The sequence below is a fragment of the Chironomus tepperi genome, unplaced genomic scaffold, assembly GCF_022539635.2.
Source record: "Chironomus tepperi strain 1889 unplaced genomic scaffold, CSIRO-AGI_Ctep_v1 contig_376, whole genome shotgun sequence".
Lineage (NCBI taxonomy): Eukaryota > Metazoa > Arthropoda > Insecta > Diptera > Chironomidae > Chironomus > Chironomus tepperi.
In genome coordinates this window covers 3737339-3749631 of record NW_027226498.1, presented here as the reverse complement: position 1 = coordinate 3749631, position 12293 = coordinate 3737339, and the positions used below count along the sequence as shown (strand labels likewise).

At 28.4% G+C, this 12293-nt stretch overlaps 1 protein-coding gene across 1 annotated transcript; it reads left to right on the top strand.

The window, feature by feature from the left end:
* The first annotated feature begins 5195 nt into the window (after window positions 1-5195).
* LOC139095900 (solute carrier family 22 member 3-like) lies at window positions 5196-8257 on the top strand. The gene is made up of 8 exons (XM_070647443.1): window positions 5196-5521; window positions 5905-6127; window positions 6219-6322; window positions 6511-6548; window positions 6623-6739; window positions 6860-7042; window positions 7388-7701; window positions 7770-8257. The coding sequence occupies exons 1-8, from the start codon at window positions 5355-5357 to the stop codon at window positions 8211-8213; spliced, it is 1590 nt and encodes a 529-aa protein (XP_070503544.1). The 5' UTR covers window positions 5196-5354; the 3' UTR covers window positions 8214-8257.
* Window positions 8258-12293: the final 4036 nt, after the last annotated feature.

Here is a 12293-nt window from a genome sequence, read left to right as displayed (position 1 = left end):
GATATATTTTATTCTCTATTCCTAGTTAATGCCGGGTAATGCTAAGTTAATTGTCATAATATGACATAATATTCGTCATTATTAAAACTTTTAAGCTTTTCCACAACTACTTTCACATTGATAAATATCAAGTATTTCCATCTATCAAAACATTCAAAAAATTTATAGCCATACCAATGAAAATATTCTCAAAGAATTTCATTTCCTTTTTTCTCCAACAGCTTTGCTTCAATCTTTTAGGAAAAAAGATAAAAGGAATATAACAAAATAAACGGGTCGTTCACTTATTACGTAACGTAATAAAAAGTTTTTTTTGTAAATAAACATTTTAGTTTTTTTAATATTTTAAATTCATTCCATCTTCTTTTCTCATGGACGTTATGAGTGAACGATCCCAAACACAACAATGTAATTATTTAGAGAAAAATGTAGATGACATCAAACAAGATAAAAAAAATTCAATTTTATGTATTTATAATATTTATCCAATATTTACATTCTTGACTAAAATTGAAAAGAATCAACATTACAATATAAATATATATATTTTTTTTGATGTTGAATGATATCAAAATACAGTAAAATGTTATCTTAAAGTTATTGGTTTCAAATTTACTATTACTCTTTATTCTATACCTCGTAGATGCTTATCTGTGTCTAGGGTTTCTGAAAAACGGCATTTTTAAAAAACGGCCGTTTCCGTTTTTTTCTGAAAAACGGCCGTTAACGGGTCCGTTTTTTTAATGTAAGGGAAACAATACGTTGCATTCAAATTGAAGTCCTTTTTAGTTTGCCAAGATATGTGCATGAAAAATTTACTCCTTAAAGTATACCGCAGGCCAAAAAAATTGACGAATATTAATTTTCTTAATTTAAATTATTATTTAAAAATTTTTTTTTAGTCGAAAAATTAATAAAATTTTTGAAAATTTTCCAAAAATTCAGAAAAAAAGTCATATTAAAAAACGGAAAAACGGCTAGCAAAAAACGGCCGTTTTCCGTTTTTATTTTTTCGAAAAAACGGCCCGTTTTCCGTTTTCGTTAACGGCATCAGAAACCCTATCTGTGTCAATTCGGTTAAAATTTAATGTTTGATTTTTTGAAAATTTGTTACAGGTTTATAAATTTCCTTTTTGTTATTTTTTTTTTTTTTTTTTTAATAATTTATATTTGCAAAAAAATTTCAAATGATAACTTTATAAATGAAATTATCATTCTGTATATTATTCCTTAATATAGTGGTGGACAACCTGTGTGCCGAGGCAAACTTGTGTGGAGCCAAAAAATTTTGGAATAAGCACGAACCGTATGTCATGCGCGATTTTGGTCAAAGGTGTGCCGAGAAATAAAAATTTGCCCACCACTGCCTTAATATTAGATTATTTTGATATTAATAATAAATTGATGAAAATATTTTTGACATGATATTACGTTCCAAAAAAATAAATTGATTAATCAATCACATGTAATTGTGAATAAACGAAAAAAAAATTCATTCATGCAATCAGATATTAATTATGTTTTCTTTTACGCATTTTATTACACATCTTTATCCACATTAATGTAATTAAATAGACTCATTATTCATTATTTGAATTTACTAACGTATTCAGAAGTAATCCTTATTACAATATGTAATTTAAGTGTCTTTCCCCGCTTTTAATTGAAAATCTTTCCATCAAGCTTTTATATAAGCTATTTTAAGCATTTTACTACTCATTTTGAATTTTAATGAAAATGAATCATTATCTAAATAATTATTTCATCTCTTTAAACGAATATAAAGTTTTCAATTTGTCAAAATTTTATAAGATTATAATAATGAAATTAACAAAATCCACCAGAGCAAAGTCAAAATTAAACTTGGTAAATTTACTGAAGCACTTCCATCCCTCAATTCATCTCCTTTTCCGCTGTTGCATAATTCATCATAGCATAATTGACACTTGACATTGCTTTTGAACGTTTTATGTTGCTTTGTGCAATAATTATTCAAAGGACCTGATTTTTCGCATGATCGATGATACATTGTACTGTTATTTGTTTCTAAAATAAAAATTTATAAACTTTAAAGCATGAAAAGTGAAAAAAAAATTTAAAATTTCTAATAAAAATCTGGACTTCAAAATTAGGTCATTTTGATTTCATTTCTCATAAGAATACTGACATACTTAGGAACAGTTCTTTCCTTAGAAACAGGCTTCCTTAGAAGCATTTATATTATTAATCCTAGAATAATACTTGAATAATACATCACGAATTCTTTGATAACGTTCCCCAAGTGGCAATGTCAAATGTATCATTTCATCTTTTGATTTATGTCGTATTATGGAAAAATCTAGCATTACAAATATAGCATTTTTGTAAATCAAATCAAATTGTAAGAGGCATTTGTATGTACGCAATAAGTGCAACACTTGAGGGAGATATAACAAAGCTGAAGGCTTTATTTAAAATCTTATTTAAATCATAGTTTTTTTCAAACTTATTTTTGACAAATAAGATAATTTTTTTAGAAGTCACATATTATGGTTAACATTCGGCAAGCAATTATGCCAAATATGTAGCACAAATTGATTTGAATTATTCGTGAATATAACGCAGGATCAATCAACTCTCTTTATTTGAGTGACACACATAAAGAAGTCTACACCACAGAACTTTATAGGCTCTAAATTTGGTTTAGCGCAGCCTGAAGAATTCTGTGTGTTTTCTCGGACTACCGCGCTTTTTCAAATTTTCAATAATTATGTTTAATTTATTTCACTCACTTATTTTCATAATTTTAATACAAACAGGTTTTATATTGACAATCTTCTCGTATGATTGTGATGTACAATTCTGAAATAAAATTAGTAATAATCTCTATTCATTTTTGAAAAAAAATAAATTCGTTTTCATTACTTCCAATGGTAAATTTTTACCACTCAGGCATTTTGTCTGATCAACATTTGTGCACGTGTAGCAGGAAAGAGCTGTAAAAAATTGTTATTATTTGTTTTTTGTATTGAAGGAATTACAAGAATTTTTTTTATCTTCTTCAAAATTGCAAGCCTCAAAAACTTTGAAGGAATATGAGAGGAAAAGAGGTCGGGAATTGTCCTTAACTTCATAACAATGAATAAATTACAAAATCGCACAACCCTTTCTCTTAATTGTTTTTTAATTTGACACTTCAAAGCAAAAATGTTTTGTTGCTTAAGATTTAAATAAAATTGAAGCAAAATTTACATTCAGAAGAGAGAAAATTTAAGGTGATAAAGAAAAGTGAAACGAAGTGTTTCATTTTTTTCCTTTTGAAATTCACTTGTAACCTTTTTCCAAAGAAATCTTTTTTACGACTGAAAAGGTTGGAATTTCATTGCATGATTCACTTGATTTTCTTAAAAAGTGATGACACGAAACAATAACTAATTAATAATATTTTTGTGTATTTGTCCTAAATGGCTATTTTACACGCATAGAAAAATTTATATTTTTTTTATTAATTCAGTGTTGTCCAAAGTTTCTTGCGTCACGACACAACGTGTTAGTAATCCTCAAGTATGTCGTGGTTGCAGTTTGAACAGCACTGCTTTAATTGATAGTTTTTAGACAGAGACAAGAAATTGTCGTCGAAAAGAAACTTAATTCATAAATTTTTCAACAAACTTTTTAAGCTTTTTCCAAGCTTTTTCAATAAAACTTCGTACTTAATTCAATAATATTTTTAAAAAGTAAAGAATTTTGTTAAATAAGTTCCAACCCGCTTATGAAATCAAAAATGCTTTGGTAAATAAAAAGATGAAATATTCGTTCTGCTTTATTTTACTCAAAAGACATCAGAGTAAAAATCAAACGTTCTATTTTTAGTAGAATATTTGCTTTCTGATATCTTCTTACGATAAAGGTTTTAATAAAATGATAAAGAAAAAGAAAACGAAAATTTCTTCCTATTACATGCATAAACGGCTTATTTATTTCTTTAAAAAGGTAAAATATCGAGGTTTTTTGATTAAACTGATTCAAAAATATAAAGAAGTATAGAAAAGTAAAGGTAATGAGATTAATCGATTCCATATGTTCCAAAGTAACTTTTGGTATATATGTTGGATTGTGAAAAAAGCTTAACACTGGAAAATCGTAACATATTTTTAATAGAAAATCTATGATAGAAAACTATAATAGAAAATAAGGAAGCACAACAGCAAAAATATTATAAATTCATGGGGTATGTAACATTCTCGCTCAAATACCAAATTCTTAAATTTCTTGAAATCATATTCTTAATTCCACATGTGTGCATCCATCGTTTCAACGAATTGATAAATTTAGCACTCGACTCAATATAAAGAAGAAATGTGACATAAATAACAAATTTTTGATTGACTCTGAGAATCCATAATCCGGTAAAATGTGGAAAATTATTGGTGAAATTTGAGGTATGTGGGTCCAAATGGATTTAATGGATAAATATTAAGCTTTATTGATTTTATTGCAAATGTATGATCATCGTCTAATCGATTATTTTTCAATCAGTGTTAATATGGATTGTCTTTAACTTTGACTCGACGCATTAAAAATATTCACGTGAATGATGCATTAACAACTTTTCATCATTTTTCTCCCTTTAATCTCTTTTCTCAATAATTTCTCTCGCGAAAATACGAGCACATAAAATCCAGAGCAAATATTACAATCACAACAAACTTTTTCGTTGCCTCTTCCAGCGGTTTACGCTTGAAAATAATTTTTCAAGAGGCTTTGAACTTTGAGAGAAAAGAAAGGAAGAGAGAGAGAGTCGCTTTAGCGAAATATTCTGCAAAATAGGATTGCTTGGAACAAATTAGTCAATCCATCAAAAATTCGGCTCCATTTCGGACCCAATTTTGGTTTCAATTCGGTCTGATTTGGTTTAATTCCGGAACCATGCCAAAGTAACACCGGTCTAGTGCCGGATTATGGATTGATCGATATTAATCGAGTTAAAAAAATTTTATATGAAGCAGTGTTGTTCAAAATTTTTTGTCCCACTAGGCACAAAGGTCGTAAGACACATTGATATTTCTAGAAAATTTCAACTTTAAGTGTAAGAAAATGCTCTTTATCATATATTTGATACTGTTTCACAAACTTGTTCTATTTTTAAAGGGTGTAAATACAAAAATTTCCTTAATGAAAGATTAAATTGTTCAATACGATTAGTCGACAATTGAAGTATCAGCTGTACAGTTTGATAATACGTGCGGATGCGGAGAATTATCAAAATCGTCAATCGCCGTCATTGTCGTGTACTTTGAACCTCTGTGAAATTGTGTTATATTTAAATTAAAAATCCATCTGTATAAATTGTTTACTTTTTGTGAATTCATATTATGGCTAAGGCTGAAATATGTAAATTTGATCTCGATGAGACCCTCGATAATGAGATAAAATTTGGAAAATATCAATTAATTATTTTTGGACTTATAGCATTTCCTATTGCCTTAAATGGAATTTTCAGCAATGCATATATATTTACGGCTGGAAATTTAAATTATAGGTAAATAGGGGGTGGATGTGAATATTTACCAACATTTACTTTAGTTTGTTTTATATATTTTATTCTTAAATATAATAAAGAAGGCTCCGCAACGAAATTTTAGGAGCTTTTCTGAACCGCTTTTCGTCCATGCTTGCCAGTTTTCGCGTCCTATATTTGGTGTTAATGAAAGAAATTTAATGGAGAATTTAAAATTCCATAACGGAGTCTTCTTCATTTGTGTCGCTCGGGAATTAAAAATTGAAAACTTTATCGTGATTGTATCTGATATAATTGATTTTATCTTCTATTTTTTTCTGATATAATGATGTGGATACTTTCAGTAACCACTTTTTACATTTACATAATTTAATCCTTTTTTAATTCACTCCTATCAAGTTCAGATGTGAAATTCCTGAGTGTGATCTACAAGAAAATAGAGAATTTTTCACGCCATGGCTTAACCTCTCGACACCATTCGTTTCTAATTTACCGGAAAAATGTAAAAAATTTCAATATGTATCGAACGAGTCATCATCATGTAATGTTGAGTCATTCAACCGTTCAGTGATTATTGGTTGTGAATCTTTCGTATACGAAGACGATGAAATAACAATTCAGAATCAAGTATGCATTGCTTACTCTTATCTTTTCCTACTGTATAATTTTATTGAAGTGTCTTGAATTGTTATCAATAAAATCCCTTAAAATTTTGTAGTTCGACCTCACATGCAATAACGAATATCAGCTGTCACTTATCGGCACGATTAACAATATTGGACAACTTTTTTGCTACATTTTCACAGGTTTCATATCAGACAGGTGAGTCTCATTGTTTAATTATAATGTAATGAAAATGAAAATGAGTTGATGATGACGGACCACAGTTAAAATATGTTAGTTAAATAAAAACGGTACACTTGGGAAAAGATTAGCTCGTAATACGATTTCATTTCATAATAGATTTTACAATCAGATTTTTTTTTTGATTTCCAATTATCACTATGTAGATACGGTAGAAAAATTGTTGTAATCCTCGGATGCTTAGGTATGTTAAAATATTCTGATAATTATATGTGTGAGCACAAAACGAACAACAAATTTTTAATTCTCATCTATCAGGAAATGGAATTTTTGGTGTGTTACGTGCTTTCTCATTTAATTACTATCAATTTGCATCCTTTGAATTTCTTGATGCACTTTTTGGCTCTGCAACATACGCAGCAGCTTACATCATAGGTAAATAAATTTCAATCTTAACCACAGAATCATTTTAGGGATCAATGTCAATTCAACAGTTTAAACCATAATATTACCATAGAGATTTATATATATATATATAAATATTGTCTATTTCAGGTTTAGAACTAGTTACACCACGTTTGAGAACAATTTCCGGAACAATCCTTAATTGCTTCTATGCACTTGGTGGTATCTACTTAGGACTTATTGCGATGTGGTTTCGTAGCTACAAAATTTTACTTCTCATCACATACGTTCCATCATTCGTTGTACTAGCATACATTTATCTGCTTCCACAAAGTATTTTGAATTATTTTAATTATTACCGCATTTTTGAGAGAATTGTGAGATTCATTTTGGCCAGATTTAAGAGCTAGAATCAGGGGTGTATTTAACGATCAAAACCCTGTAAAAAATTTCAGTCCACACCTTTTCCCTACCGCTTACTATTTAATCATCATAAACTATTATACTTAAATTATGGCATCTATGTATGTGCATTAAAAAGATGCTTTGCTCTCAAAAATGCACATTTATCATCTTAACTTCAGCATCCTCCATACTTTCTAAATTGCATCTTCTTGAGGATGGATGAGTTAAGACTAAAGCGTTCATCTTTTACTAATTTTCCTTCATCATTTGCAGGCGTACGATGGCTTTTATCAAAAGGCAAACATGAGGAAGCAAAAAAAATTTTGAGCAAAGCATGCAAGTTTAATGGTACAGAGATGAATGTTCAAACATTAAGTTTGTTAAACGAGAAGATTGAAATGCAAAAATCACAGGATACGAATGGAAATCTAGCGAACGATAGTGAATGGATGAAGAAAATCTCATTGAAAATTGTTATGCAGATTGCTAATTTAGCTTATTGCTGGTTTGCAGTTATCTTCGTTTACTATGGTCTCAATCTAAATTCTGTTTATCTTGAATATTGGAACAAGCACGTTAATTTTATAGTAAGTAAAAAAATTTTTGTTTTATTTTCTTCAGGATTTTCTCACCATTTCTTTTAATCCTGTCACAGTTTGTATGTGCAATTGAATTGCCAGGCTATTTCATAACAAACTTTCTCATGGAAAAACTTGGTAGAAAAAAGACATTATTTATTGGAATGATGGGAAGTGGCATGTCTTGCATCCTTGCTGAGCTTATACCTGGTGACATATACAAGACAATTTTCTACGTGTGCGGTAAATTACTGATAACAATCGCTTTTAGTTGTCTGTACATATTCACAATTGAAGTCTTTCCCACTACTTTACGGCATCGCTTCTTTTCCATATGCAACATTGTGGGTAGAATTGGATCGATTTTAACACCATTAACTCCTCTTTTAATTGAGATATCGCCTAGTTTACCATTACTATTGTTTGCATTACTGTCATTCAGTTCAGCAGTGTTTCTATGCTACTTGCCTGAAACATTGAATCGAAAGCTTCCTGAAAATATAGAAGAAGCTTTTAATTGATAATAAATAAACAGTATAATAAAAGATTTTGGTTTTCACTTTAATTAACTTCTCTTTTAATTATTAGCACATTATTTAAAGCATTTTTATTAAATTGTTGTTTTGTTTAAGTGTCATTAGTAACAAAAGTTTTCAATCCCAGGATGAAAATGAAATTAATCCCAGAATTGATCTTAGCGTTTATTCAACTATGAAAATGAAATTAGACAGTTCTAATCAATGCTTTTAAAACTTTACTTCGCAACACACTATGAAACCTTAGGAACTTTGCGAAAAGTATGATGACACATCAATTTTTCATTTGATATGTGGTTTACGGTGTTGCGTCACATAATATCCTTAATTTATATGAATTTCTTAATTCATTTCAATATGTCAACAATAAGTAAGCATGAATGTTTCCACAAAATGATTCGGTAATAAGTATTTATGATTTTAAGAGCTAAAATGATCTAATGCAATCTATGACTTTTAATTAAAATTGTAATTTCCGTTCATTACGCGTGTAAATATTGCAACTAGTTTCTCAAGAATTTCAATGTAGGAAGCCTAATTATGAATAAATATTATCACAGGAACAGTAACGTGCAATCAATTTTCATTTTACTAATATTTACCATAGAAACTGAGTGAAACTACAAGCACAATATTATTTGTTTATTTTCACTTTAGTAATTTTAACAAAAAAAACTTCATATGCTAGAATTGACTCAGTTGAATGCTCGAATCTCTATTATGAAATTCTCCTACTCGAATAAAATCAACAAATGCTATTGCATAAATCTTTTTCGAAGAATTTTAAGCACAAAATAAAATAAAAGAAAAAATATTTCATTATGTGGATATTTTTTGTTTTCATGGTGTGAATGGTATAAAATGAGACTTTTCATCTTCTTCCTTCATTTTTATTTTCATCTTCTGAACTTTTTTTATAAAATCATCTTCTGAACACCCTTTTTATATAAAATGTTCAGCATATTTTTGAACTCAAACAAATAAACATCTCATTTATTTATAAATCCTTGAGGAAGTAGTTTTAATTAAACTATATTTACCACAATTACAAAAGTGATTGTTTGAACATTAGAGGAATGTGCTAAGGATTTATTCTAGCGCATTAATAATAAAAAATGACATCATCTTGTATGTGGGTTAAAAAGTTTTGGTACCGAAACACTTGAAAGGAAAGTTTTGTTTTTCTCTAGAAAATAGGATGATAAGATGCAGAGAAACTTTTTGCAAATCATTAAATTTAGGAGTGAAAAAAAACTCATTAAAATTGTTCTTGAATGTAGTACTTTTATTATCATAATAGAAAGTTATATTAAGAAGTCAAAAATAAATAAATAGACAAATGCTGTAGAATAAAAAATAAATTATGCAACAAATTATTGTAGTCTGTTAAGTTCAGGGTTCAATTTATTCGAAAAATTCCTAGAATTTCAATTAATATGTAACAAATCTTAATAAGGAAGTTGGCAATACCATTAACCCCACACTTATTTATTATCATACTTGATAGCCAATTCAATATGTAATCAATGAATTGTAAGTTATGTTCTAATGAATACATACATTTTCTGCCGAACATCTGAGCTGTCATGATTTTAATTCAAAAATATTATGAAAATTGATAAAGAAAATAAAGAAGGAATTGATTTCTTTCTATTGAATTGAATTGACATCTCAGCTTTTTTCATTGATTGAACTTTAAATAAAAAAAGGATTTATTGATTCTATGACATTTTTCAAATTTCAATGTTGAAAAATCAAATTTCAATGTTGAAAAATGTCTAGAATTATCTTCAAAAGTCATAGAAATATGTATGTGACAGCGGAAAAGAAACACTACTTTTTTTTTTAAAAAAAAAAATTTACTGTATTTTCACGAACGATACAATTAAAGAAGGCTCCGCCGCGGCGGCGCGCCGCGAAAGTTTATAGCTCCGTTTAACCTCTCTTATTTGCACTTAATGGAAGCCGCTTATATTACGCTTCCATATGGTATGTAGTAAAAAAATTTCTGGAAACACAAAGCTGAAAATAGAAATATCCTCTACAAATCAACTAATGTTATCTAATTAATTTACTGTTATTAGCTTTTTTTCTAACAGGCATACGTCATTAGCAATAAAAAATTTTACAATTGAAGTACGTACGTTAATTGAGTAAAGCTTTACAAAACAAATTAAACATTATCATTCTTTAATTAATATATTTATTTTGCATTTTCATCTCTTCATTGATATCCAATCAATATTTACTTTCTGTAATGTGAGACTTATATGAATAAATATACTCAATCAATTCTGCCTCTTTCATTTAACCACACAATCACTAATGATGCCATATTTATGCTTTATTACATAGAATTAATTTGTGAGCTTTATACTTCCATTCATTAAAGTTCATTTTCAGCTTGGATACACTTTCTTTTCGATAGGGAATTCGAAGATACAAAAAATGGCCCCAAAGCACAGAGAGTCGTTTAATGATTTTTTAAGTGCAGATTAATATTTATCGCGTCTTGTTTATTTGAAATTTAATTTCCACCGTGAAGACTAAAATTATTTTATTTATTTTGTCCAAAAGACCTCCAAGTTTTTGATGAATTCTCAAAATATATTGAGGCTAGTGGAAAGAAGATTCAATTCACATTATTCTCACTTTATTTTGCTTCTTTAATTTTTTATAAAGGATTTAATGTTATGATAAAAAATGCTAATCGACTCGCGAAATTCTAGAATAGGATATTCCAAGTCCTAACAGATAAAAAGAACGCTGATCATATTAATGATGTGTTAAACTTTTTCGTTCTATGAAATTTATGAAAATGATTGCTGTATACTAAAAGTCATTTTGATAAAATCCAACAACTTATACGCAAATGCGTATAAATTTTAAATAAAATTGAGAAATGCGAGTAGGTTAATTAAATAAAAACTCATACTTATATACCAAAAAGTTTTAACACTTTTCCAAAGTTTCCACACACACACAGTACACAATTTTTTTCTAGACCGCATCACATGTCAAACGTATTATGAAACTGAAGGACTAAAAAGGGTTTTTGGATATATTCATCACTTCTTCATAGAAACTTTTCACCCAATTTTTTATTCAAGATTCAAACACATGCATTCATACGCATACATTAAAATAAGACTAAGAGTAAGATTGATTATTGTTCATATTTCAATGGTTTTGAGTATAAAAAATTTTACGATGAATAAACGATTATACTTAAAAATTTTGACGGTACTCTTAGAAATAGGCATCTTCATTTTCAGCATTGTTGTTCATTTTTCGTGACTAGAGGTTAGGATGATTCAAGGACGAACTTAAATTTGACCATAATGAGAACCCCAATTAAATGCAAAATGACTATTGTTATTTTGAACGTCTATTGTTTCACTTCACCCTTTTCCATCCCCCATTCCTTTAGTCATCTTATGTTATTAGACTGCCGAATCATGGTTAAAATACGGTAATTAGAAGAAAAAAATTTTTGAATGACAATTTTATGAATTTACACTCTTCGTATTTTACTTGAAAATTTAAAGGTTTTCACTTAAAAATTGTCAAGAATATTTGAAATAAGTAGGATGAAAAGTTTTACCAGAAAACCCAGCAGAAAACAGAACGAAAAAGGCAATCAATTTTGTTGGAATATTTTTCGTTTGCATTAAAATTCAGAACAAAAAGTTGTGCTGAAAAACAAGAAAAGCTTTTATGTTAACAAGTGCTTTGCAAATGATTTTCAACGTGAATTATTTCCTTCAAATACTTTAAAAACATTTTAATAAGGTCAATAATGTAAAGCATTTTTGTTATTTGTCTATTATTAAAAAAAGTTTATTTGCTAAAAAGTTTTAAATTTTATTATTTTCTTCACAAATGTTTTATCTTCTAGGCTTAAGTCATCATCATATACTGTCCTTAATTTCCCTTGATACTATTTCATTTGTTTATATTATATCAAGTTTATATCCATAATTTTTATCAGAGTGTGGCAATCTCCACTTCGTATTTTTTGACATTCAACTGTCGAAAAGTTCAAGCATTTTTAAAAAGTTCGAA

What these genes read in the sequence shown, in the direction of transcription:
- LOC139095900 (XM_070647443.1), top strand. Translation starts at nt 5,355, where the DNA reads ATGGCTAAGGCTGAAATATGTAAATTTGATCTCGATGAGACCCTCGAT. An exon ending in ACAGGTTTCATATCAGACAG is followed by an intron (nt 6,323 to 6,510) that starts GTGAGTCTCATT and finishes ATCACTATGTAG; the next exon opens with ATACGGTAGAAAAATTGTTG. An exon ending in CATTTATCTGCTTCCACAAA is followed by an intron (nt 7,043 to 7,387) that starts GTATTTTGAATT and finishes CATCATTTGCAG; the next exon opens with GCGTACGATGGCTTTTATCA.